The sequence below is a fragment of the Eubalaena glacialis genome, chromosome 14 (genome assembly GCF_028564815.1).
Source record: "Eubalaena glacialis isolate mEubGla1 chromosome 14, mEubGla1.1.hap2.+ XY, whole genome shotgun sequence".
Taxonomy (NCBI): domain Eukaryota; kingdom Metazoa; phylum Chordata; class Mammalia; order Artiodactyla; family Balaenidae; genus Eubalaena; species Eubalaena glacialis.
In genome coordinates this window covers 19,915,169-19,941,789 of record NC_083729.1, presented here as the reverse complement: position 1 = coordinate 19,941,789, position 26,621 = coordinate 19,915,169, and the positions used below count along the sequence as shown (strand labels likewise).

The window sequence follows — 26,621 nt, the reverse complement described above, 5'->3', positions numbered from 1 at the left end:
AACAAGGCCTGGCACCAAAGTAGCTCAGTAGATATGTGTTGAATGAATAAATGAATGAAGGAAAAACAACTGTTCTGCTTCTCATCTCTCTCCCCTCCTCCAGTTCTGTAACTCAAGGGTAACCACTCACCATTGTTTCCCAGGTAGTTAACTCAGTTTCTCTAAATAACATGCCACTGCTGCTTTTTTTGATTTATCCATTTTAAACATCTATCAACTTCCTCTGACCCTGCTACCTCTTTTCCATTATCCCCAAACTGATGTTTTACATTTAGTTAAATCATTAGGACTATGGAAGTATCGTTCGCCGCAAAGACAAATTTGCACTCTCATTATATTTCCTTCCTTAAACACCTTTTCGCTTTTCCTAGGGCTTCTAATTGCCTATGTCATCCCCTGCAATGTTTATTATTATTATCATCATAACCCTGATCATTTTTTAAAATTTTATTTATTTATTTTATTTTTGGCTGCATTGGGTCTTCGTTGCTGCACACGGGCTTTTTCTAGTTGCGGCGAGCGGGGCCCACTCTTCGTTGTGGTGCATCGGCTTCTCATTGGGGTGGCTTGTGGCGGAGCACGGGCTGTAGGAGCGCGGGCCTCAGCAGTTGTAGCACGCAGGCTCAGTAGTTGTGACACACGGGCTTAGTTGCTCCGCGGCATGTGGGATCTTCCTGGACCAGGGTTCAAACCCGTGACCCCTGCATTGGCAGGCAGATTCTTAACCACTGCACCACCAGGGAAACCCCAACCCTGATCATTTTTGAATGTTGTACCATATTAGAGAGTCTTAGCAGTTTTTTTTCCTCCATGGTGCTTATCACAATTTGTAATTATGCATTTACTTGATGGTTTACTTTCTTAAATGTCTCTCGTTGGAACATAAGCTTCTAGAACAAAGCCTGCTTTGTTTACCAGAGCATTTCCAGCACCCGGCACTAATAGATCCTCAATACATATTTACTGAATAAATGAACAGCAAAAACTGGCAACATATATGGCCATCAGTGGCTGGTTGGTTCAGCAAATTGTAGAATATCTCTATAATGGAATAGTGTTCAGCATTTGGAAACAATGAGCTACGAAGGTTGAATACTCTTCTGTATCATCACTGTTTTGGTTCTTATCACTGTTAAATCCCCCAAATTTTGCAGCTTCAAAGTAATCACTATATTATGCTCAAGGATTCTGTGGGTCAGGACTTGACCTCCACATTTGTTTTTAAAACTTAACATAGGGACTTCCATGGTGGCGCAGTGGTTAAGAACCCGCCTGCCATTGCAGGGGACACGGGTTCGATCCCTGGCCCAAGAAGATCCCACATGCCACAGAGCAACTAAGCCCGTGCACCACAACTACTGAGCCTGCACTCCAGAGCCTGTGAGCCACAACTACTGAAGCCCGCGTGCCTAGAGCCCGTGCTCCACAACAAAAGAAGCCACCGCAATGAGAAGCCCGCGCACCGCAGCGAAGAGTAGCCCCTGCTCGCTGCAACTAGAGAAAGACTGCACGCAGCAACAAAGACCCAATGCGGCCAATATAAATAAATAAAATTTTAAAAATGGTCAAATGGTAACTTAAAAAAAAAATAACTTGTGTTTTGTCTTATAAGATCGAAACATAGTTATTACAGAAAAGTCAGCAAATATAAACAAAAGATCAAATAGAAAAGACTTTGTAACGTAACTGTCTAGCAATTAGCACTGTTAATATCTCCAGCATGTCCTTTCCAGACCCTTTGTGTTTTGTTTTCTTGTAAATCCTTCCAGGCTTAAACAAATGTATATATAAATCCATCGTGCTGGGTTGTGATCTGTATTTTCTACCCACCAACACATTGTGGCGGTCTCTCTATATTAGTGATACCAACCTCAGCCTTTTTCCTCCAAAAGGCTTTATAACATCATATTATGTTTGTTCATTTGTTCTTTCCTTTATTGAACAAATGCCTGCCATGTACCAGACACCGTTCTATGTGTTAGGTGTATAGTGGGGTTTTTTTTTAAGTTGATTTTTTTTTTTAATTTGTGTTTTATTTATTTATTTTTGGCTGCATTGGGTCCTCCTTGCTGTGTGCGGGCCCTCTCTCCTTGCGGCGAGCAGGGGCCATTCCTCGCTGCGGTGCACGGGTCTCTAACCACAGTAGCCCCTCTCATTGCAGAGTACAGGCTCTAGGTGCGCAGGCCCCAGCAGTTGTGGCACACGGGCTCGGCAGCTGTGGCTCGCGGGCTCTAGAGCACAGGCTCAGTAGTTGTGGCGCATGGGCTTAGTTGCTGCGCAGCACGTGGGATCCTCCCAGACCAGGGAGCAACTCAGAGTTTCACTCTCCGGTAGGGCTTCGTGTCACCTGTAGCCTTGAAGGGCTGATGTCATTTGGCACCCTCTCTTCAAGGTCATGGATGAGAGTCTTTCCAAAGACCAGTCCTTGCACAGAGCTCGGAGCCCGACCATTGAGGCCAAGCCCATCTTGCTGTCATGCCAGGGTCCTGTCCGTGACCACACACTGCCCCCCAGATGGCGACACATCTTCACTGAGTCACCTTTGGTGGAGAAGCCACACCTCAAAGTCCCAAAGTATGATGAAATGGGACTCAACTGCACCGACACATTTTCCTCAAGGCCCCGTCCTTTACTCCTTAAGGCAAGACCTTGACCTGAAGGATTGTTATGGGATCTGGGGGTATCAGATACTGCGGCAGGATGTGAAAGAGAGAGCTTTATATTTATTTTTGTGTTATTCATTTAAAATTTATTATTAATAAAAATGCTTTCTTACAAAAGGACTATATGTTTATTTTAGAGAATTTGGAAAATTTAAAGACAAATGAAAAGAAGAAAACAAAAATCCCCAGTAATCCCTGGATAAGCGCTGTTAGCATGTGGTGCACGTTTTCCGGAGGAATTCTCTTCTATATACTCTGTTAAAACAGCAAAAATGGGATCACACCATAGATATTGATTTACCACTTGCTGTTTATCACTTAATAACAGCATGAATGTCTTTCCATGTGATTACACGTTTTTCTACCGTGGGAGAGACTTCTGGTTGCTCAGGTCGGCAGCAACCTTCTCATCCATGCGGGACGCTGGCCCTGCCTTGCCCTCTGGGGGTGGTACAGAGGAGACCCCCGCTCTGGGCCCTCATGCCCCCCAACCCCTCTGGGCCCCATGCTATGGCCAGTCCAGGACAGGGGGACGGCGCGCATCCTTTTCCCTCCCCTCCCAAGTGTAAGCCTTGAGGTTTTAAGTCTGTTGTTTCAGATGGCCAAACAGACCCCCGAGTAGGCAACAAGCGAGGTGGTCTGTGGAGCAGAGACCTCAGGGTCCCCGAGAGCTTCTGAGAGGCACCCGCACCCCAGCCTCCCTCCTCCCTTCCTCCACCCCTGCCCCCACCCGCCTGCTCTTCACATCCCATTACCCTGGTCTGGCCATCATTAGCGTCTAAAACATTTGGGGGGCCGAGAGTCACTGGGCTCTGGGGCCTTTGTCATCCACCCACTTGAGTGGAGTACAGTGGGCTGAAGGCCGCGGGCACAATGGCAAATGGCTCCCCTGCCTGTGCTGATGCAGCCCCTCGGGCTCCCCTGAAAGCCTCTCCCTTCCCCAAGCTCATCTCCCCTCCCCGAGCTCATCTCCCTTCCACCTCCATCTGGGAAATCTACCTCTTCAACTCACTGCCCAGCAAACCACTTCTGCTCTCAGCTCCTGAGCTTTTTAAAAGCAGAAGATGAGACTCGACTACTGTTTTTGTCTCCCCGCTCCCTCCCCCCTCCCCATCTAGGCCTGTGAAATGGAGGCAGCGAGCGACGGCTGCCCAATGAGACGCCACGACTTTGTTAGGGGAAGACAGGGCCTGGCGGACACTCTCTCTCCCAGTGGCTTCAGCTGAAAAGCCAGGGCCCCTTGACGACATTTGTTTCCTCTCAATGATGGTCCCCGGGCCAGTGTTCTCAAGGCCAGGCCACCAGCAGCCCTGGGGCGCAGTCACCACAGACGGGAAGTGGGGGGTACGTGGCTGGATGTGCAGGGAAAGCTGCCCTGTTCTGCCAGGGCTGGTGAAGATTTCAGAGACTCTTTGAGGGCAAACATAGCCACCATTCTCTTCTCTTTTAAACTGGGGTATAATTTACCTAGAGAGAACTGTGCACATGGTGACTATAACTTTTGTTCTCTTTTGATACACCTGTGTGACCCACACCCATCAAAATATAGAGCATTTTCCTGACCCCCTGAAAGTTCTCTCATGTGTCTTCCCAGTCAACCCCCTCACCACCACCCCCAGCCCTCCCCGCCAGGGCCAACCACTCATCCTACTTCTCTCACAGTAGATGAACTTTGCAAGTCCTAGGACTCAGTATAAATGGACCCACACAGACTGTGTAAACTCATCTGACTTCTTTCACTCAGTATCATGTTTCTGAGATTCATCCATGTTGTTGCATTTATCAGTAGTTTGTTCCTTTTTCATTGCTGAGTAGTATTCCATTCTATGAATACACCACAAGTTTTCATCAGTTTCCCTCCCAAATCACCCCCTCCTTTTTTTGTTTTTTTTGATGTGTATTTCTTTTTTTTCTTCTTGGCCATGTCGCATGGCTTGTGGGATCTTAGTCCAGGGATCGAACCCAGGCCCCTTGCATTGGGAACGTGGAGTCTTATCCACTGTGCCACCAGGGAAGTCCCAGTTATCTCTTTATTTAGATATTTAGATATTGTTTCTTGATTTCCTAATGATCCATAGTGACATTAGTTATGAATTACTTCTTCTCTCTCTCTCCTTTGTCAACTAATTTGTTGCTCAGGGTTTTATCTCTGTAATGTGAAATAAGTATCATTTGATTTTTTCAACTTCAAAGGACATTGTTTTATTCTCCCCTAATAACCAGGGGCAGTCAGAGGCCTTATTCTAGTTTGTACTTATCGCCTTTCTGGTTCTCCCATTTTCAGTCAGTTGAATTATTCCTGCAGTGTCAGAGCATCTGACACTTACCTGTAGCTTCGTCTCTTTTTGCTATTTTAGTTTCAGTTCTTCAGTCACATTTAACATCACCCCACCCCACCCCACTAAGACTTACGCTGAAGCTTCAGAACAATTTCACAGTTTCCTTAAATTTGGTCTGTGGTAGGTTCCTGCATGTTCATACCTGGTTGTTTGTGGCCTTTATACTTGAAGAGTAGTTTAACTAAATATTAAATCCTCGGTTCACACTTTTCAGTGAGAATGCTGTTTCCATTGAAATATTACTGCCAAGAAGTCCGAAGCCTGTCTGATTTTCTTTTGCTTTTCTTTGATTCATACTGGATTTGGATTTTTTGCATTATGATCAAAGAATATTTTCCTTAATATTCAAGCCCAATGATTGTACTGAAATTTTGTCAGTGTTGAACATTTTGAGTCAACTTTTCAAGTTATGAAATGCCCTTTTAATATAAGCATTACAATATATGTGTATCTATATTTTAAAATCTTTTATTATAGCAATGTTTCCTTGAATTTTATTTACTTATTTATTTAGTTATTTAGACCATGCTGCGTGGCTTTTGGGATCTCAGTTCCCGGACCAGGGATTGAACCCAGGCCATGGCAGTGAAAGCCCGGAATCCTAACCTCTAGGCCACCAGGGGACTCCCTTGAATTATCATTTTAAATATTAGTTTGTTCTTTGGTATTCTTTTCTGGGGATTCCAATAAAAAGTGTATCAGATCTCCCTTGTCTAGCTTCTTTATGTATCATTTTCTCTAGAACCCTCTTATTTCTCTTTTTTTTATATGACTTTTCTTTTAATTATGTCTTTTAATACTTTATTCCTTTTCTGTGCTTTTAATTATGTTTATTTCCTCTTGTGTTTGTGTTTATTTGTTCGTGTATTTCTTCTAGCTTAATCTTTACCTCTGAAACATCATTTTTTCCTAATACATTTTTAAATTCAATAAGAATTCTTTCACATCTTTCTGTCCTTACTGCTCCACCCCCTTGAAATAACTCTTTAAGGTGTTAGACCATATCCTCATTTTCTTTTGCCTGTTTATTTATTTATTTTTAATTTTTTTGGCCACACCGCTCGGCTTGTGGGATCTTAGTTCCCCAACCAGGGATTGAACCTGGGCCCTCGGCAGTGAGAGAGAAGAATCCTAACCACTGGACCACAAGGGAATTCTCCTTTTGCCCATTTAGATGGGATGGGTTTTCTTAGGCTACTATAGGAGGTTCCCATGGAAGGGTGTGAGATAATAGAAAAAAAAAAAATATATATATATATATACTGGCCTCTGCCCCCAGTACCTGGCCAGAGCTCCTAAAACCCTTGTATTTTCCTTAGTGATAAGAACACTAGGAGCATCTCTTGTTCTACTGAGGCGACTCTGGGTGGGCTCCTGGACGATTCCTGGTTGGGGACTGGTCACCAGAAAGACCAAGCCATGATCAGAAGCTTGGAAATGTCATCCCCCGTCTTCATCCTTGAGAGAAGGGAGAGGGGCTGGAAATGGAGTTTCCTGCCTACGTGAAGAAACCTCCATAAAATCCCAGTAGTGCAGTGTTTTGGAAGCTTCCAGGTGGGTGAACACATCCACACTGGGAGGCGACTGCACTCCAGTTCCATGGGGACAGAAGCTCCTGCGCCTGGAACCCTTCCAGACCTTGCCCTGTGTATCCCTTCATTTGGCTGTTCATCTGTGTACCTTATCATATCTTTTAATAAACTGGTGAATGTAAATGTTTCCCTGAGTTCTGTGAGCGGCTCTAGCAAATTAAACCTGAGGAGGAGGTCACAGGAACCTCCATTTTTTAGCCAAATTTGACAGAAGTTGTGGGAAACCTGGGGACCCACTACTTGCGATTGGCATCTGAAGTGGGGTGGCAGCAGTCTTGTGGGACTGAGCCCTTAACCTGTGGGATCTGACACTATCTCCAGGTAGAGAGTATCAGAATTGAGTGAAATTGTAGGACGCCCGGCTGGTGGTGTAGAGAATTGCTTGATGTGGGGAAAATCCCCCCACATATTCGGTGACCAGAAGTGTCAGAAGTGAAGTGTTCAGTGTGAGTAGTAAAAGGAAACACACAGGAAAGAAAGAGGAGGGGAGAGTGGGTGATTTTCCTTGCACAAAGGGGTAAAATGTCACATCTTTGTATCTGGAGGATTCCCTCCTCTTCTGCTATGTTGAAAGACAATGCATGGCTTTCTCAGAGAAGTAGTCACTTTTCTGTCTCTCAAAAAATCACCCCCTTTTTAAATAACAGTTATATTGAGATATTATTCACTTCCCATACAATTCATCCACTTAAAGTGTACAATAAAATGACATTTATAATATTCAGAGCTGTGCAACCATCACCACAATCAATTTTAGAACATCTTCGTCACTTTAAAAAGAAACCTCATACCCATTAGCAATCACTCCCTATTCTTCCCAACACCCCCAGCCCTTGGCAACCACGAATCTACTTTCTGTCTCTATAGATTTGCCTCTTCTGGGCATTTCATATAAACTGGATCAGACAGTATGTAGGTTTTCATGTCTGGCTTCTTCCAATTAGCATAGTGTTTTTAATATTCATCCATGTTGTAACATCTATCCGTACTTCATTTCTTTTTATTGCTGAATAATATTCCATTGTATGGATATACCACATTTTGCTTATTTATTCATCAGTTGATGGACATTTGGGTTGTTTCCACTTTTGGATACTATGAATAACGCTGCTATGGACATCCATGTATAAGTTTTGAGGTATATACCTAGGGGTGGACTTGCTGGGTCATATGGTAACTCTATGTTGATAATAGATAAACTGAGGCATATTAAAATCTTTAAGAGCTTACCTGAGCAAAAATTGATTTGATCGGGCAGCATCCAATCTAGCAGATAGAGAGGAGCTCTGAGGAGCTGTCCAAAATAAAAGACTTTTATAGGCAGAAGGGATTGGGAACAAGGAGATTACACTAGCAAAAAGCAGGTTGGTTATTGCAAAGTTACTTTCCTTTAGGGGATGGCAGGGGTCTATCAGGCAGATGACCTAACTAATGCGGGTCAGGTGATTCCTGAATTCCTGATTGACTGGTTTGAGATCCCATTTCCGGGAGATTAAGTCTTGGTCTGGTGATGTGGGGCTTAGCATAAGAAACTCCATTTCGGGCCTGTTGTCTTGTTTTATTTATTTATTTATCTATCTATCTATCTGGCTGCACCGGCTCTTAGTTGCAGCGCACGGAATCTAGTTCCCTGACCAGGGATGGAACCTGGGCCCCCTGCATTGGGAGCACGGAGTCTTAACCACTGGACCACCAGGGAAGTCCCTGTTGTCTTGTTTTTAACAATGTTTAACTTTTGGAAGAACTGCAAACTATTTTCCAAAGCAGCTACATTATTTTACATTCCAACCAGCCACAAAATTTCCTTTAAAAGCAAATATTCTGTAAGGTCTTATTTAATATCTTGAAATGAAATTTATGCATAAGATGACCTTCCCACGCCCATCATAAATAGAAAATGTTTCAACATAAAGACCTAACTATAATAAAAAGGAGAAATAAAAGGAACATAATTGATACATTAAAAAAAAATGTGACCCAGGACTCGGAAGACTGGTCTTCTCTGGTGACTTAGAAAGTGGTCCTGGGGGCTTCCCTGGTGGCGCAGTGGTTGAGAATCTGCCTGCCAATGCAGGGGACACGGGTTCGAGCCCTGGTCTGGGAAGATCCCACATGCCACGGAGCAACTAGGCCCGTGAGCCACAATTATTGAGCCTGCGCGTCTGGAGCCTGTGCTCCATAACAAGAGAGGCCGCGATAGCGAGAGGCCCACGCACCGCGATGAAGAGTGGCCCCTGCTTGTCGCAACTAGAGAAAGCCCTCGCACAGAAACGAAGACCCAACACAGCCATAAATAAATAAATAAATAAATAAATAAATAAATAAATAAATAAATAAATAAAAGAAACTGGTCCTGGAGGTGGCTCCCCCAGAGGGTCCACCAATGGCTTGAGCCCCAGGCCCATCTCTGGCATTAAAGACACCTGCCCAGGGGATGTTTTGAAGGAAGTCACTTTCGTCTCACATAAAGGTGTTGGCCATTTTGTTAAAAACCAAACTACCTTCCAGATGCCCTTGCACGGCTCACATCACATGCACACGCGTGTTCGGGTGTAGATGCAGAGTCATGGGCTTTGGAGCTGCTGCAGAACAGGTCACTGTGCACCAGCTCTGCCCGGGCCTGGCGTCACTCTCCCAGGGCAATGGGACATGAGGGCATGGTGTGGGCTCTCTGGGCCTCAGGCCGGCTGCTTGAGTTTGCTGTCCTGGTTGCTTTGAGGAGGGCATGGAAATGGAAGTCAGGCACCCAGCAGGCGGGGCTCAGAGATGGCCCTGAGCTGAGTGCCTGTAAAAAGGCCACTTCAGCCCCCTCCACACAGCCATTGTTGGCTCTGGAGGAAGGAGGACAGTCTGGGGCTGCTGAATGCCTCTCCCTCACTGCACTAATGGATGTACATTATCAGCGTCCCTCCTGGCCACGCGTCACTCTCCCTACCTCCACCCTTGGCTGAAGAATTCTGCATTCTTCTAGAAAAGTAGCTGTCATGCTGGCAGCCCTCACGAAGGCATTTCCCCACAAAAGGACCATTATGACCACCGCAGCATCAGAGGGTGGCTGCTGGTGCCTGGGCTCTGGAGAGTCTGCTGTGTTCTTAATGTCCACAACGTCTTCAGCAAGACCCCACCTCCAAGAATTCTGCCCTGATTGCACAGGAACAAACCCTCCTTTTGAAAAAAGGGATTAGGATAAGGGAGTAGTTCTGAAAGAACACTCTCATGGTTCCATGTGGCGATGCACCCATGTACAGAGCGCAGGGGAGGAGAGCTCGACATTTCTAACACAGGACTGTAAACACAAACTCACAGGCCTCTCTCCTGGGGTGTTGCACTGTGCAGAGAAGCAATCACAGGGGGCTCTTTGCCTGGGGCTGGCCACCTGCAGGCTCCCTGGACCCCCTACGTAGCTGTCTTCAGGGCTCTGCCCAGTAGAAGAGAAGGTTATTGGTCAAGTGATCCCACTGGCTTCCTTTGGAATTTGTAGTGGAGAGAACAGAGAACTGGCTGGCTCGTGTGAGGGGCATGAGGGAGGCCCAAGAGACCGACGGACAGAGAGGACTTAGCTCCTTGGCCCAGCGGGCTCTGCTCTCCCCACTTTAGGCCACATTCTCTAAGACTAGTTATTCTCTACTACAGAGTTTGACTCTAGATTTGAGCTTAAAACTGCTGCAGGAGGGGGACCCCTTCCAGGGGACACATATGATGACAAAGCAAGAGACTTTATTGGGAAGGGGCACCCGGGCGGAGAGAAGCAGGGTAAGGGAACCCAGGAGAACTGCTCTGCCACGTGGCTCGCAGTCTCAGGTTTTATGGTGATGGGATTAGTTTCTGGGTTGTCTCTGGCCAATCACTCTGACTCAGGGTCCTTCTTGGTGGTGCTTGCATCACTCAGCCAAGATGGATTCCAGCGAGAAGGATTCTGGGAAGTTGGCAGGACATATGGACTTGTGTCTCTTCTCTCCTTTCGACCTTTCCCGAATTCTTCCCATTGGTGGTAGCTTGTTAGTTCCTCGTTCCTTACCAGGACCTCCTGTTCTAAGACGACTCATGCAGGTGGCTACTATCTTGCCTGGCCAGGGCAGGTGGTTTTGGTCAGTGGTTCCCCTAACAAAACCATAGAACACCAGACCTGGAAGGGTCTGAGGGGCCATCTCGTCTACATCCCCCCCTCCAGGCCACCGTTCAGATAAGGAGACAGGACCAGAGGGGAGGTGCCATCCGGCAACAGAGCTGGGGCTGGAGCCCGGGTCGTCTGCCCTCCCACTGCCTCTGCCTGCACTCTTGACTGTTTTGGGCCCTAAGGGGGCTGCGGACCAGTTCCTGGGAGGGGCATGGACTCTGGTTCCCTGCCCCTCTGGCCTTGCACCCCCCTGCCCCCCCATCCAGGGCATACAGACGGAGGCCCAGACTTTGCACTGGTGCACACATTAGCAGATAAAAGCAGTCTCAAGGGTCTCTTCATGAGGCCCCTCTGGCTGTAACAAAGCAAATTAAAACCCCATTCAAAGGTCAATTGAAATCTCTTCCATTCCAATTCTCTGCACAAATTGATTCCTCTTTGCCCTTGGGGTCAAACCGAAGGCCATTGAAGTGGCCTGGCCACAGTGCTGAATAGGGTGTGCAGTGAAAGGGGCTGCGAATAGGAGTGTGTGTTGCAGGGGATAAAGGGGGCCAGTGGGACCCTCCCCCATTCCCTGGGCCATCTGGGGCGCCAGAGACCTTCTCCTCTGCGGTGCTCCAGGCTTCAGGGTCCTTTTTTGGAGACTAGGCCTACCTCTGCCCCCCAGACCCCATCAGGCTCCCCTCGGAGGAAGTTGTACTTAGCGTTTCTATTGACAAGAATCTAATGGTAGTTAGGATTTCTGGCACCTGCTCATGAGTCTTAAGCACTGTGAGCTGGGGCTTTGGAGGTGCCCAGAGAAACTCAGAGGTTAAGTAACTTGCTCAAGGTCACAGAGCTCATTGTTTCCACCTCCAAACCTAGCTACCCCCTCAGTCTTCCCCAGATCACTGAATGGCACCACCTCTCATCCAGCTGCTCAAGCCAGAAATCTGGAACCATCTTTAACCTCCTCCCCTTTGCCTCACTTGCACATCTGCTCCAAGTCCTATTGGTTCTGAGTCCCCAAAAGAGGCTGTTGGTTGCTTGCTGTCTGATTCGTTCTCCAGACATTAGCCAGAGCCATCTTTTCAAGAAGTTCTACTGGATCCTGTCATTCTGTTGCTTAAAACCCAGCAATGGTTTCCCTCTGCGCTTGGCATAAAATCTAAGTCGTCATCTGACGACCTTCATAGCCTCCAAGGCCTGGCCCCTCATGTCCCTCCTCCCGAGGATTGCTCCCCTCCCCTGCTGCCACTCCAGCAGTGCTGAGAACCTCTTCTCTGCCCCAGGGCATTTGCATCCTCTTCCTTCTGCTAAGAAGACTTTCCCCTCCCCTCTCCCACTCTGTTTCCTTAATTGTATTTATCGCAGCTTGTAATTATTTGTGGACTACTTTATTATAGGTTTCCCTAGAGCTGAAGTCCTCTTGGGAGCACAGACCAGATCTGTCCCGGTACATGTAGGGGTCAATAAACATTCACCGAGTGAATGAGTGACAGAACAAAACCTGGGCCCTCCAAGCCGGCACTTTTCCCACCTCCCAGTAAGCCCTGTGTGAGCACCCACTGGGGGACTGGCATTGAGCAAAGGGCACATTGAACAGCAGCTGCTTCAAAGTCACTGCGTCTTAGCGATTCCTCACCCGACCCCACACCGCTTTCTAGCCCTGCCGCTCTGCTCCCCCAGCCCCACGCCTAAATACCTAAATCCTGCCTGACTTCCTTCTCTCACCCTCTCTCCCCGGCATACAGTCAGACCCCAAGGCCTGGCCATGGCCCTTTTCTGACGCTCCCTCCCAGGGTCCCTCAGCTTGTCCTTTCCTCTCCAGGCTCTCTCCCTAGCTTGCCCTCCCTTCCCTCCTCCACTGCTGGGGCAGAGAGCCCCTGCCCGAAGCCTGCTCACCTTCCCACCCTGCTGTGTGCTTCCCACGGACCCCCTCTCTGCAGCGCAGGGCGGGCCCGGGTCCTGCTTCCCGCCCTCCTCGCCCACTCCAGGCTCCACATCTGCTTTACTCTCTCACCGGGAAGCCCCTCTCCCTGGCACCCATAACGCACCGGGCAGGAGGCTCCCCCGTAGAAGGACACTCGGTGTCCTCTCTTCTTATCTCTGAAAGGGGAGATGCCTGGAAGGCGAGAAGCCTGCAGTGACTCAGGTCAGGATCGTGGGGGGGCCAGAGCCACCCCAAAGCTGCCCGTAGTCCCTGGGCTGCTGCAACCAGGGAGGGGTGAGCTTTTCCCCGCCATCCCCAGCAGGCACACACATAAAGGGGCAGGTGCTGGGCTATTTCTAATCCAGACACTTTGTGAGGAGGGAGATTGCCTGTCAGTTTTAGGTTCATATATCCTGCAGAGGAGGTTTGGAGAGAGTTTTAGAGGATCATGAGCTTCTGCAAACGGAGGCTTCAGAGGGGCTCCCTTCCTCAGTCACTCCCTCCGACCCTCTCTCTGCAGATCCTCCTGAGCACCAGTTCTTCCCATACACTGACTTGGGAGCTGTCCCCTTGCCGGCCAGGGGCACCAGCTGAGCAGGCCTGAGGCCCGTGCAACCCAGACAATAGCAGGAATGAAGGGCTCCCTCGGGCAGAGGCCCCGGCTGGGCCCAAGGAGCCCTGAGAAGGGACAGTCGTTCTGACCTGAGGCAGGGCTGGCGGCCTCCCTGGCTTGTCCACTGAGACTTGGAGCGTAAGTGAAGAAGGGCGGCCAGGACGGAAGGCTCGGATTCCCTCGCACCCCACCACCGCCCCTCACTCCAACCCTCAAGGCTTGAGTTGGTGTTTGTCCCAGAGTCTGCGGAACACAGGCAAATGGCAGCCTCATCCCTAAGTCTTCTCTTTCCCCAGTGAAATGTCCCCTGTTGCCCGGCCCCAGGGCCTGGAAGCTGAGGGCAAGGCTACCCTCCTCGTGTCCCCTCCCGTGAAAGCTCTCAGCCACCCCGTCCTTGTCCTCTTGCCTTCCGCCCAGCACTTCCTCTCCCCCAGGAGTCTGCCTCCACACCTGTCTTTGTAGTGCATTCACACCCTGGTGACATCGCTTTTCCAATTAAACCCTCAAAGGTGAAAAGCTGGGGTGACGAGAGCAGCCCTGGTCCTGGCCCACAGCCAGGTGTAGATGCCTCACCCCGGCCGCAGGCCCTCAAACGAAGGCATCACCTCCCTGCCAAAGAGTCATGTCTGCTCCTGTCTCCTTCCTCCTTTCCCTCCTTCCCTTCCTCCTCCCTTCCCCCCCCACCACCCTTCCCTCCTTCCTTCCATGCCAGGCGGGCTCTCCCGGGACCAGCACTTCCATGATAAGAAGGACAAGGATGATAATAGCTAAGGCCAGGCCCTGCTCTACCATCTTTACATGTATTACCTCATTCCATCCATACGGCAGCCACATGGGCTGGTGCAATCATTTCCCTCATTTCACAGGTGGGACAACTAATACATAGAAGTTGGGAATTTGCTCAGGATCACACAGCTAGGCAGTGGTTGAGCAGGATTAAGACCAGCTGTCTGGCTCAGAGCTGGGCTCTTAACCACGACATCACACTGTGCCATCCACGCAGCCGCGGTAACCTCAGATGGGGAAGCGTTCATGACTCCTTCCCCCACATTGATGCCACCTCTTTAGTATTTCATGAACCTGCCTCTGTCTCCTCTCTCGCCTCACTGCTCCCACTGCTGGCTAGACTGGCCTCCAGGCCCTGGAGGAGAGCATCGGGCTTTGGGTCATCCCCTGCTGGCTCCAGGCTCCCTCCCCTCTGATCATCCTCCTCACTGCCACAGAAAGCTGGTCCTACGGCTCCTCTGACTCAGTCCCTGAATGGTCCCCACCTCCTTCCCTCTGACCTCTGACTGTTTCCAGTCTTCTCTCTCTCCCTCTACCACCTGTACCAGCATTCCGTGAACATAAGGTTTTTCCTGCCTTGTATCCTTTGCACATGCTGTTCCTTCTGCCTGGAATTACTTTCCTCTCTTCATCCTGGTGACCTATTGTATCAAGACTCAGCCCAACTCAGCATCCCGTTCTCTGGGAAGCCCTTGCTAACTACCCACCCCCTCTACCTGGAAGAGTAGGTCGCCTCCAGATGCATGTTTTGGAGGCCTGTGCCTATGTGTAAGAAGTCTAGCTCCCCTAAGGCTGCATGCTGAAGAGGTCACATGGCCAGGCTGCATGGAGATAGAAGTGTCTGAGGAGCCCCAGCTCTCCTTGCCCCCAGTTGAGTCTTCCCAACCAGGAACCAGTTGTGTGAGTGAGCGGCTTCAGATCATTTATAGATGCCAGCCTTTGAGCTGTCCAAGCTGTTGCCAAGTAGAGCAGGGATGTGTTGGCCCTGCCAAACCTTGGCCATACTGCAGATTCATGAGCAAAATAAATGTTTAAAACCATCAAGTTTTGGGGGTAGTTTGTGATCTAGTATTAGATAACCAGAACAACCATTACTAACACTTTGGTATCTCGTAATCTTTTTCTCTATCTCTTTCTGTATTTACAGCATTCCTCCATATTCACGAGAGATTGGTTCCAGGACCCACCTCGGATACCAAAATCCACAGATGCTCAAGTCCCACAATTGGCCCTCTCTATCCACAGTCCCACATCCATGGTCTAACCATGATCATGTAGGACGGTAGTATGTATTTACTGAAAAATAATATGAGTATAAATGGACCCGTGCAGTTCAAGGGTCAACTGTATATCTATATTTTATCAGTGGTCATTTTTTATATCTAGAAATAAACATCTATTTTATTTTGAATGGCTGCAAAATATTCCAATGCATAGCTTTACCATAATTTTTATGAGTATACTTTACTGTTTTTATAATTACACCCAAGATGTTTAGTTTATTTCATTTTATTGCTACTATAAACTATGTTGTATGAATAGTCTTGAACATTATTTAGGGTAACTGTTAGATATTTCCTCAGGAAATTCTGGATCAAAAGATAAAGGCTTTGGTACAGACAGAAGTCACTCATCTTCCCATGGCTCATCCTGTGTCTATACCCCCTTCTTTCTTGGAAGAGGAAAGCTTTCCACTGTTTGGAGGCCAGGTTCTTCCTCTGGACCCCATCTCACTTCTACTTAAGACTTGGATCATTTGGTTTCAATTTCCTCTTCTCTACTGGATTATTTCCATCAGCATGCAACCATGCTCTAGTAGCTTTCTGCCATCTTTATCCTTGATTCTATATTACCCTCCACCACTGCCCCACATTCACCATTAGATTTCTAGAAGGAGTTGTTTTTATGCCAGGACCAAAGGGAGAAGTAGCTAAATTTATGAAATTAATGGGGAGATTTAAAAAACATACATCTATTAGTAACTAATGGATTAAAATGACAAATAATCAGAAAGGATATGGGTATAGAAAGGATATAGAATATTTGAGCAATCATAGAATACATATTCTTTTTAGTTTACAGGAAGCATTAATCAAAATGGACCATATGTGCATCCATTAAGCAGTCCCGCAAAATTTCAAAGGACTAAAATCAAAGTATGTTCTTTGACCACAGAACAGTTATGCTAAAATTTAGTTTCAAAACAGAACTAGAAAACCCCCAGTGTTTGGAAGTTAAACAGAACACTTCTCAATAACCTACAGGTCAATGAAGACATCTCAACGAAAATAAAGTGTTTTAAACTAAATGGTAATAAAAATATGACATACAAAACTTGTGAGATGCAACTAGAGCCATACTTAGAAAGAAATTTATAGCCATAAATACACATGTCAAAAAGAATAAAGGTTGAATATCAATTGTCTAAGTAAAAGCATTTATTTAATATCCAACTCAAGAGAATAGAAAAAGAATAGCTAATTAGAAATTAGAAGGCAAGAAATAATAATACATGTAGAAATTCTGGAAATAAAAAAATGTACATGCAATAGAGAAAATCAACAACATCAAAATTCATTCTTTAAAAATACTAATAGGATTTCCCTGGTGGCGCAGTGGTTAAGAATCCGCCTGCCAATGCAGGGGACACGGGTTCGAGTCCTGGTCCAGGAAGATTCCACATGCCACGGAGCAACTAAGCCCGCGCACCACAACTGATGAGTCTGCGCTCTAGAGCCCATGAGCCACAACTACTGAGCCTGCGTGCCACAACTACTGAAGCCCGTGCGCCTAGAGCCCGTGCTCCGCAACAAGAGAAGACACTGCAATGAGAAGCCTGCGCACCACAATGAAGAGTAGCCCCAACTCGCTGCAACTAGAGAAAGCCCGCGTGCAGCAATGAAGACCCAATGCAGCCAAAAATAAATAAATAAATAAATAAAATACTAATAAAATTGGTAAACCCCTAAGAAAATCAGTCAAAAAAAAGAGAGAGGACATAAATTACCAATATCAGAGATAAAAGAGGACCATAAGTGCAGATTCCATAGATGCCAAAAAGATAATAAGAAGATATAATAAAAAATTTAAGCCAATAAACTTTAAAAATTTAGGTGAAATGGACAAATACCTAGAAATACACATCTTACTAAAACTGACACAAGAAGAAAGAGACAATTGGAATAGTGCTATTTAAGTAATTGAATCTGTAATTTAAAACCATTCAACAAACAAAAAACCTTAAAAACCTAGATAGCATTGCTAACAAATCATCCCAAACATATAAGGAAGAGATAAACACCATTGTACACAAATTCTTCTACTAAATTAGAAAAAATGGGGGTGGGTGGAGGGATTTCCAACTTGTTTTATGAAGACAGCGTAATTTTGATACCAAAACCTAATAGGAATTCTACAAGAAAGGGAAATTACAGGTTGATCTCATAAACATGGAAGCAAAAATATTAGATAAAATATTAGCAAATTTAACCCAATGCTATATAATGGTAGCACATCATAATCAAACTGAGCTCAATCCAGGAATGCATGGTAGGAAAATCAACAATGTAATTCACCACATTATCAGAATAAAGGGGAAAATCATATCATCATCTCAATCAGGGGCGCCTGCTCCAGGCTTTCAAAGAGCAGCTAGTGATACAATGAAGCAAGGGCAGTGGTCAAGCCTTTCTGGTAATATCAGCCAAAGTGGGAATGACAACCTCCCAACCTGGGTATAGAAGTGACATCTATGTCCAATGCCTGTGGTGTTGACAGTACAACTCGTGGCCTCTTGGTCCCAAGAGTGGTCTGGTTTTCTTTCTCATTGGATCCAATCAGTGACCATGATTCCAGCCACATTTTGTCTCTGCCCATTTTTGGATCCTGGTTGCCCAACCTTCCCAGTGATTCTAAATGTGGTTCAATGGACTTCAATTCACATCGCCCAAAGTCGGTTTTGCTGCATGTAATTAAGAACTCGACTGACAGAGGAGGACAGAAGCTGGGTCAATCTGAACTTTTCCTGGTCTGGCTTTTCTGCTACCATCAGCTGCCTCTTAAAGTTATAAAAATAATACAGAGAAAAATGAGATAAAAATCACAATCTGAGAGGGCTCATAAGCCTGGCAGTGGTAGGGGCAGTAGTGGGTGGAAGAGGGAAGATGGAAGACCGAGTGGCATTTGTTCCAGCTGTGAAAGCTACGTGTACAGGTGAGATGGGAATGGGCTTCTCTGGAAAACAGAGATTGCCATGTTTCATGCCCTGGTGGGACAAGTGACCAAGGAGGGCTTCAGGGAACAGGTGATGATGGATGAGCTAAATCTTAATGCAAGAGTCTAATTTTCCCAGGTGGCTGGAAGGAGAAAGGGTGTTTTAGTTGAGGGAATAGCATGGACAAAGAGATGGGGTTTTGAGAAAGTAGTGTTTATGGGAATGGGAATGTTGTGGATGGTTGAAGTGCCAGGACACAAAATGGAGAGGTTGGAGATGACCCTGGAAAGAGGCCAAGCCCAGGTAGTAAAGTACCTTATTTACTGTTAAGGAGCGTGAATCTCTCCTGTGGCCCAAAAGAAAAGGATTGCTGAATATAAAGCCAATGTCACCAACCAGAAATTCTCAAGGGAGTCCTGGATTCTAAAAGAGCGTCTGATTGGGAATAAAGAAAGTTCCTGCAAATGACAGATTAAACAAGCACCTTGAAGTTCAGTTTAGTCCCAACACCTGCTCACCCCTGCCGCTCCTCACAGTTTGCTTTTGCTTCTTTACTCCAGGTTAAGGTAGAGACTCTTCCATTGCAGGTTTGAGTGCTGTCCTCTCCTCCCTGGCCTGACATGTGAGACTAGCACCAAGCCAGACCTCCAAGACCAGGTTTGGAGAAGACTGAGAATCCCCAGACGACTCTGTCAACTCATTGGCACAGGGAAAGTACTTCAGCCGCTCTCCACAGAGGACTCCCTCCTCCCTCCATTAATAGGCTAAGGTTAACAGCACTTTTTCCTTGGGGTTTAGGGCACGGGAGGGAGCCTGCCAGGGACTAGGCTTTGCGGAGGAGGCCCCAGTGGGACAGGGCAACACACCTTCACACCCCCAAGAAGGCAACCTGTCCTGGGCCTCAGGTGAGCGACTCCTGACCTTCTCTGCCCCTGGTCTCTCCAACCTGTAACACAGGGATTGTTGACTGCTTGCGACATTTTCACATCACAGTTTCCAAACGCTGGGGAAATCTGAGGCATCACAGACGTACTTCCTGGGCGGTGGTATTTACCTCCAAATGCGAAGGAGGCAGATGCCAGCCCAAGCAGGTACACAGGTAACTTCACCCTCTCCTCAACGACCTCAGCGGGCGCTCTAGACCTGCCCCACACCGGGGTGCTAAGCCTCCCGCTCGTCCTAACTGGAGACCCAAAACCATCCTTAATTAAGTTCTTTCCTGACCGCTGCCAGGTGTGCCCTTCAGCAGGACAGTGTTAATTCCAGCCTCCGGGGGCAGGGAGCCAGCCCCCTTTCCGGGCACGTCTGCTCTCGCGCTCAGCCCCTACCTGGAAACCCCCTCCTGCGCCCCACGGCCCCCCTTCCTATGGACGGGGGAGTTGCCTGTTACGCTGCCGCTGCCGGGAAGTTCGCTCACGTCCAGCGCCCACCCAGGCGAGCCCCGCAAGTATATAAGGACCGCGGAGAGCGAGCGGGACAAGGCGGCGCGAAGGAAGAGAAAGAGGGGAAGAAAAGTGTCCGAGAGGCCGCCGAGCATCCTCGCCCCGGCGCAGCGGGAGTCGCCCGAGAGCAGCCTCCCCGCGACAGGTAAGGGCGCAACGGCGCGGAACCTCGCTCTTATTCCCGGACCCCTTGCCCCTGGGGCCTCGGGATGCTCTCGCCCAGCTCCGATCTCAGAGGTATCTTTGGCTTGCCGCGGTCCTGAGTTCTTCGAAAACTTTCTGTACTGGGTGCAGCGTGGGAATCCGCCGGCAGCGGGGCGGCGAAGCCCAGCCTCTGGACGGTGGGAGAGCGGCTGCGACGGCTGAAAGTGGTGCCTTCCACGAGCTGGCAGCCACGTCTCCCCCGAGGAGGGGGGCTGCTAGGGCCCCTGAGACTCCTACCGCGTTCTGGGGAGATCTCGGGAGACCCAGTCTTTCGGGTTTTCTTCTGATTTTCTGGGTAGGTGTCACTTCTTAAAAGATACCATATACTATAGAGTAAATTGATGTTGGAAATGGGGGCAGAAGAGACGAGGCTAAAAGTCACAATAAACTCCCTGCATTCCAGACTTTTTTGGATTCAAATTTCTGAATCCTCGTTTCCCTGTCCGCCTCAGCGCACCCGACGGGGCCGCGCTCTGATACAGACGTGGCCTACCTCTACGAAAAGCAGCTGGTGTTAAAAAGAGGTGGCCCGGGTGGGAACTGTCCACGGTCCTGAACCACCCCGTCTCTTCCCCCAATAGGACCTCAGAATGGACCTTCTATCCCGCAGACCCTAGATTGCAGGGCAGAAGCGGCCGTAGGAGCCGATGGCAGCTCAGGCAAGATGGAGGCTCAGGCAAGGTGGGTTCCCAGTGAGGGAGAGAGAGTCTGCAGGGCATTTGGATTCCCCAAATTCTTCCTGTATAAATGGGGAGGTGGTGGTTCCCACAGAATGGCTGGAAGGAGCCAAGGAAAGAAAAAGTGTGCATTTGTTCTGTCCATTGTTGAGATATGTACAGACTATGGCTTATGTAATGACTTAATGTTCCTTTGACATTCTGTTTTAGGACTTGATACGTGTGTATCACGGTGCAAGGACAAAGCTCTGCGCCTCTGTTCCTCTAATCTTTACAGAGGGCATGGCCAGTGTGCAATTTTATAGTAACAAACAAAATGTTTTGGGTGTTGCGGGAGGGAGGGACTGGGAGTTAGGGGTTAGCAGATGTAAACTATTATATACAGGATGGCTAAACAACAAGGTCCTACTGTAGAGCACAGGGAACGATGTTCAGTATCCTGTGATAAACCATGATGGAAAAGAATACTTTAAAAATAAAATAAAATTTTAAAAAAACAAAAAATGTTTTGTTTAGCTCATAGAGAATTCACCTACACAAATGAATTTCTAATAAGTGTAGTTCTATTATAAAGTTAATGTCAAGATTAGCAAATTCCAAATTTCTACTTATTTTTCCAAGCTTTCAATTATTGGACACTCCCTACTTACAAAAAGCACATTTGACATCTCCCTATTACTTTATTGCTTTAAAAAATAACACAATGTAATATTTGTTTTTTGTTGAAAAATAGAAAATATACAGAAGCAGAAAGAAGACAAGTTGCTTTCAGGGAGCTATCTAACTTTTTAGCAGGAGATTGCAGCTCTGAGAGGGTGGGGAGTGAGAATCTCACCATGTTGTACAACATAGCCAATGGAGCAGGAGAGGAAATGCTCTCTGAGGCTTTTCAGGAAGGTCTGAAGTCATGAGGTAAGTTTTTAGAAAATGAAATCATTCCAGAATGGCCAACTTTGAGAAGAACTGAAATATAGTTGAGGGGACTGTCAGGCCTGTATGATTTTACTTCCTTCTTTACTAATATGTTATTTTACAGTTGCCCATAGTGATATAAAACTGCCATTTTTCTGCTTCTCTTGTAAACCTGGGCATTTTTTTCTGACCGAAATGCGTTGTGTGGTCTCAGAGCTTTAACATAAATTGCCTTGTCTACCAAATTCAGACTTTGTACTTGAACTGGAGCACCAAAAGTCTACAACAGGAGCAGCCTGTCCCTGGTCACAACTGGACACCAAGGTTGACCAATGTTCTCCCAGTTGCCCTGAGATGCTGATAGGCTAGGTCATTGGCTGCCAGCACCACCTAATGGCTGCTCTGAAAACACTCAGGCTGTGCTTGGCAACCATTCAGAAGGGAGCCCTTTTGGCTCAGCTTTTGGGGGAAGGAGTGGGGTGGGACAGAGAGAAGGAAGTGGCTTCCTGAAGTAGACAATGAGAGCCAGGGGGAACTTTCACTTCCAGAGCCTTCCCTATAAAAGAGATTTGGCCCATGCCTCCACAAACAGGAGATTTCTTTAGGCAAATATTTTTAAATTAGGAGAGACAATTAGTCATCCACACCTTAATGTGAATTACTTTTCTTATCTAATTAGGTTTCTTCCTAACAGCTGATTGAAAAGATCTTCTGAAATCTAAAATGATTGTGGAGTTGTTGGTGAGCTGATGACAGAACTCAGGGTCATTTCAGAGGGCTGACCTTCATGACAGGGGACAGGGCAGTGTGAAAGCTAGAAAGCTCGGGAAAGAGTCGGATACATGGGGCAAAAGGCAGCCTTGATTCTTGATCCTGACCCCTTGAACTCAGCATCTGACCAGAGGTACTTCCTGACTTCTCTGAGAAAGAGTCTTTGGTAGGTGTTCACAATGGGAGGTAATTCCCTTCTGCCCTGCGTGACCATCTCCTTCCCTTCCACACCTACAGCATCTTCAAGTCCAGCTATTTCAGACTACATTTGAGAGACTCATAGAACAAGAGGAGGTCTGACGTGTAATGTGTTCAGGAGATGAGCCAGTTTTAAAAGAATGGGGGTCTGATTTAAACATAAATCTCTCCAAAGTTACAGGGTTTTGGGAAGTAGTGATCCCCTGAGTGATTTGTGTACAGGACATCAAATTGGGTTGGCTGAGGTTTTGGCTCAACTGGACAGAGGTTTTATTTGCCTTTATTTAAACCTACTATTCATAGGAAACAGGGTTTCTGAGGAATGATGGGATCCTGGTGGAGAGGAGTAGACCATCTCAAGCAGGAGTTTCAGAGTGCTTTGCCTTTCCCAAGTTACTCCTTGGATCTGGAGTGTTAGAACTATAGTTTCCTGAAGATGGTAAAATAGAAAAGCTCTGTGCTGGATCAGGAGAACTTAGCCTTACCTTGTCATGAACATCTAAGTCATTGTCTCTCTCTGGGCCTTAGCTTCCTCATCTCTCAAATAAGGGGCCAGACCAAATGACCCCTAAAATATCTTCCAGCTCTAACATCCTTTGGGGTCTGATTTTTAATAGGAGATAAAGGAGAAATTGTACATAGTTTACCCAGGTCCCACTGCCCTCCTCTCTATTCCAACTCACAGGACCACCCTGCACACCAACCTGCTCCTTGAGCTTGTCCTCAAAAAGCCTTGAGCTCCACAAATGAGTGTATTGTTAATGTTGGCTCATGGTCCTTTCTGATGAGTGGCCAACATTGTTCTGCTCCTTGCAGGGGTCCCATTAATCTTGTTTGCCTCTGCAGAGCCTCAGCCTGCCTGGAAGATGCCGAGATTGTGCAGCACTTGTTCGGGCGTCCTGCTGCTGGCCTTGCTGCTTCAGGCCTCCATGGAAGTGCGTGGTTGGTGCCTGGAGGGCAGCCAGTGTCAGGACCTCACCACGGAAAGTAACCTGCTGGTATGTGGGCTGTGGCCGCCATCTTGGTTTGGGTATCAGATGGGACTGGGGCTGGGACAGCACAAAGAAAGGGGTATGGGGAAGGGGAAATTCATTCCCAGAGATATGGGTAAGTCATCCAAGGGCAGAGTGAAGTCAGACCTCTAGAGTGAAGTCAGAATTGGGCCAAGGAAGGGAGGAAGCAGCTTCAGGGAGATGGGTCTGGTCCCCAAGTTCTGCTTGATTATCTTTACTTCCTGTCCTGTCTTCTTGTATAGAGACCCACTCCATTTAAGCTATTTAGAGACAGTGCCATTAAAGCAAACAATACTAACAATGATGATAACAATAATTGCTCCCTCAACTGATCCTATACTTTCAATCTTTTAGCCCCCAAATTATTCCTTTTTAAATAACCTCACGTCACTTGCCATTTCCATTCCATTTTTCTTCCCTTTCTATCTACTACCAGTTACAAAGCCACGAAGGTAGTACTATAAACCATCTCTAGAGGGAGAAGGAAAAACCCAGTGCCATTTCCCTCTAACTGGTGCCAAATGTCTCATGCTTCTCATGGAGGACTGACCTTCAGCAGCCTTTCCAGAAGCATATAAAGGCCCTTTTTACCAGGCTGGAACTCCCTCTAAGTCACCACAGTGTGTGTGTGTATGTGTGTGTGTGTGTGTGTGTGTATTTGTATTGGGAGGCATACATGAGAAACAATACCAAGTCAAGGCAAAAGACACACTGCTGGTGTCTGTGACTGAGTTCCATCCTTTTGCCTGTACCTGCCTGGTGAGGGTGCAATGCATATCACTATATTCTGTGTATTTTGTCAGTAGAGAAGCTGAGTTTAGGTGAGGAGAGAGACTTTCTCAAAAACAGAGCAGGTTGCATGTGGAATATAAAATAGAAATAAAGAGCCTAGGGAATCCTGTGAGCTCTAGTTCAGAGAGACCCAAGAGACTCTTGATCGGAGACACCCATTGCACAGCCTCTTCCGTTGAGAGCTCACCAGGGAAGGAGCACTGGCCGTGGTCAGAGCGCATGGGCTCTAGTCCCAGCTCTGTCACCAATGGGCTGTGGAACCTTGCCAAGTTCCCTTCTCCTCTCTGAGAAATTGGGTGTCATTATGTGTCCAGGGGAGAGGAGTATGAGATAATTTTTGTTTTTCACTGTTAAAATTCTGCAGTGTTATAATTCTAAATCCCTGGAGTATGAAATCCCCAACTCAAGAGAGCGGGTGGGATCATTCTGTTCCCTCCTTTGTTGTCCCCAGTAACTGAAAACTCAAGGCTGCAGCCCCAAGGTCATTTTCCTAAGCAAATGTGTGCCACAGTTGTCTAGTTACAGGGAGAGGAGATACAGGCTCCATGACCCCTGCAATGGAAATAATCCTGACTTTCTACCCTTCCCTCCAGTCAGAAGGTGACAGGGAAGTGAGACACCTCCTCCCAAAGCTCACTGATTGAGGAAAGTATAGGATCAGCTCAGAAGACTTGAAAGAAAGTGCCAGATGGGTGTGGGAAAGTTTGGAGGGAGATGGCTGGGGGAGGGTATGAGGTAGGCTTGCAGACCACTGGGGTAAGGTTGAGGTATTATGGAAAATACAGGCCCTAGAAGCCTGGACTTCTTTTCACCCGTTGGGAGATTCTCTCCCAAATTTCAACCTGATGCCCTTCCCAGACCGACCTGAACCGTGTTTATTTATTCAGGATTCATTAAGTGCCAACAACTACCACCCACCTGCCATTTACTGATGAATTCCTATATATCTGGCTTATAAGGTTTAAGACGTTGACCCTGCCCACAAAGCTACGGGACAAGTAAACCACCGAGTGGGACAGGGATTTTGTCGTAGCTGCCAGGCAGGGGTACCAGGGGTCCAGGGGACAAACGAGGCGCTGCCCGAGCTGAGTCTCAGATGTCCGTGGGTGCCCAGAGGCGGGGGTGGGCAGACGTCCTCGGCAAGGAACCCACAGCGCACTGGCGCCGCTGGTGCGGCCCGCACGTGCGGAGGGAGCAGAGGCGCAGGGGCAGCGTGTGGGTGGTGAGGGCGCCGCGGCGGGGGATGGGGGCCGCGGGGCGCGGGGGCCTGACGCGCTCGCCCCTCTCCAGCAGGCGTGCATCCGGGCCTGCAAGCCCGACCTCTCGGCCGAGACGCCCGTGTTCCCCGGCAACGGCGACGAGCAGCCGCTGACCGAGAACCCCCGGAAGTACGTCATGAGCCACTTTCGCTGGGACCGCTTTGGCCGCCGGAACGGCAGCAGCGGCGGCGGCGCGGTCCAGAAGCGCGAGGAGGAGGAGGGGGTGGGGGGCGAAGGCCCGGGGTCCCGCGGCGATGGCGCCGAGCCGGGCCCGCGCGAGGACAAGCGCTCCTACTCCATGGAGCACTTCCGCTGGGGCAAGCCGGTGGGCAAGAAGCGGCGCCCCGTGAAGGTGTACCCCAACGGCGCCGAGGACGAGTCGGCCGAGGCCTTCCCCCTTGAGTTCAAAAGGGAGCTGGCCGGGGAGCGGCCCGAGCCGGCGCGCGGCCCCGAGGGCGCGGCCGCCCGGGCCGAGCTGGAGTATGGCCTGGTGGCGGAGGCCGAGGCGGCCGAGAAGAAGGACGAGGGGCCGTATAAGATGGAGCACTTCCGCTGGGGCAGCCCGCCCAAGGACAAGCGCTACGGCGGCTTCATGACCTCCGAGAAGAGCCAGACGCCCCTGGTCACGCTGTTCAAAAACGCCATCATCAAGAACGCCCACAAGAAGGGCCAGTGAGGGCGCAGCGGGCAGGGCTTCTCTCCCTGGGAAGTCGACCCCAAAGCCCCGGCTCCTGCCCTCCTGCCGCCTCGCGGCCTGGGTGAGGACTCGCCCAGGCGGTGATGGCGCCAGGTATTCCACCTTTTAAAGCTGTCTGTAGTTAGGAAATAAAACCTTTCAAGTTTCACATCCGACTCTGACTTTGAATATTGACTGGGCGAATAAAATAAAAATGCATATCCATCAAATAAAGAGCAGCACATATTGAAGGAGCGATAGGGGTTTCCATGTGACCAAGTGGTAGTATGCTTCATAGGATACAGTGGGACTGAAAAGAAAATGTACTTCCCTCCCCACCCGTGACAAATGGGTCTTCAAGGGGTCAAATAGTTTGGGTGATGGCTCAGTGTGGCTACATTTCCCACTCTCCATTGGATGGGGAAGGACTGCTCAGCTGGCT

At 48.1% G+C, this 26,621-nt stretch overlaps 1 protein-coding gene across 3 annotated transcripts; it reads left to right on the top strand.

Annotated features, from left to right (window-relative positions):
- The first annotated feature begins 19,728 nt into the window (after positions 1–19,728).
- On the top strand, positions 19,729–26,315 carry POMC (proopiomelanocortin). Of its 3 annotated transcripts, none has more exons than XM_061211189.1 (3): positions 19,729–19,822; positions 23,286–23,437; positions 25,535–26,315. In XM_061211189.1, exons 2-3 carry the CDS (start codon positions 23,306–23,308, stop codon positions 26,177–26,179), a joined length of 777 nt encoding a protein of 258 aa, XP_061067172.1. In that variant the 5' UTR covers positions 19,729–19,822; positions 23,286–23,305; the 3' UTR covers positions 26,180–26,315. The 3 variants fall into 3 exon arrangements, with proteins under 3 accessions (XP_061067172.1, XP_061067171.1, XP_061067170.1); XM_061211188.1 differs by lacking the exon at positions 19,729–19,822 and adding an exon at positions 20,506–20,562 and having other exon boundaries at positions 25,538–26,315; XM_061211187.1 differs by lacking the exon at positions 19,729–19,822 and adding an exon at positions 20,506–20,562.
- Positions 26,316–26,621: the final 306 nt, after the last annotated feature.

What these genes read in the sequence shown, in the direction of transcription:
- POMC (XM_061211187.1), top strand. Translation starts at nt 20,529, where the DNA reads ATGGCAGCTCAGGCAAGATGGAGGCTCAGGCAAG. An exon ending in AAGATGGAGGCTCAGGCAAG is followed by an intron (nt 20,563 to 23,285) that starts GTGGGTTCCCAG and finishes TTGCCTCTGCAG; the next exon opens with AGCCTCAGCCTGCCTGGAAG. An exon ending in CCACGGAAAGTAACCTGCTG is followed by an intron (nt 23,438 to 25,534) that starts GTATGTGGGCTG and finishes GCCCCTCTCCAG; the next exon opens with CAGGCGTGCATCCGGGCCTG.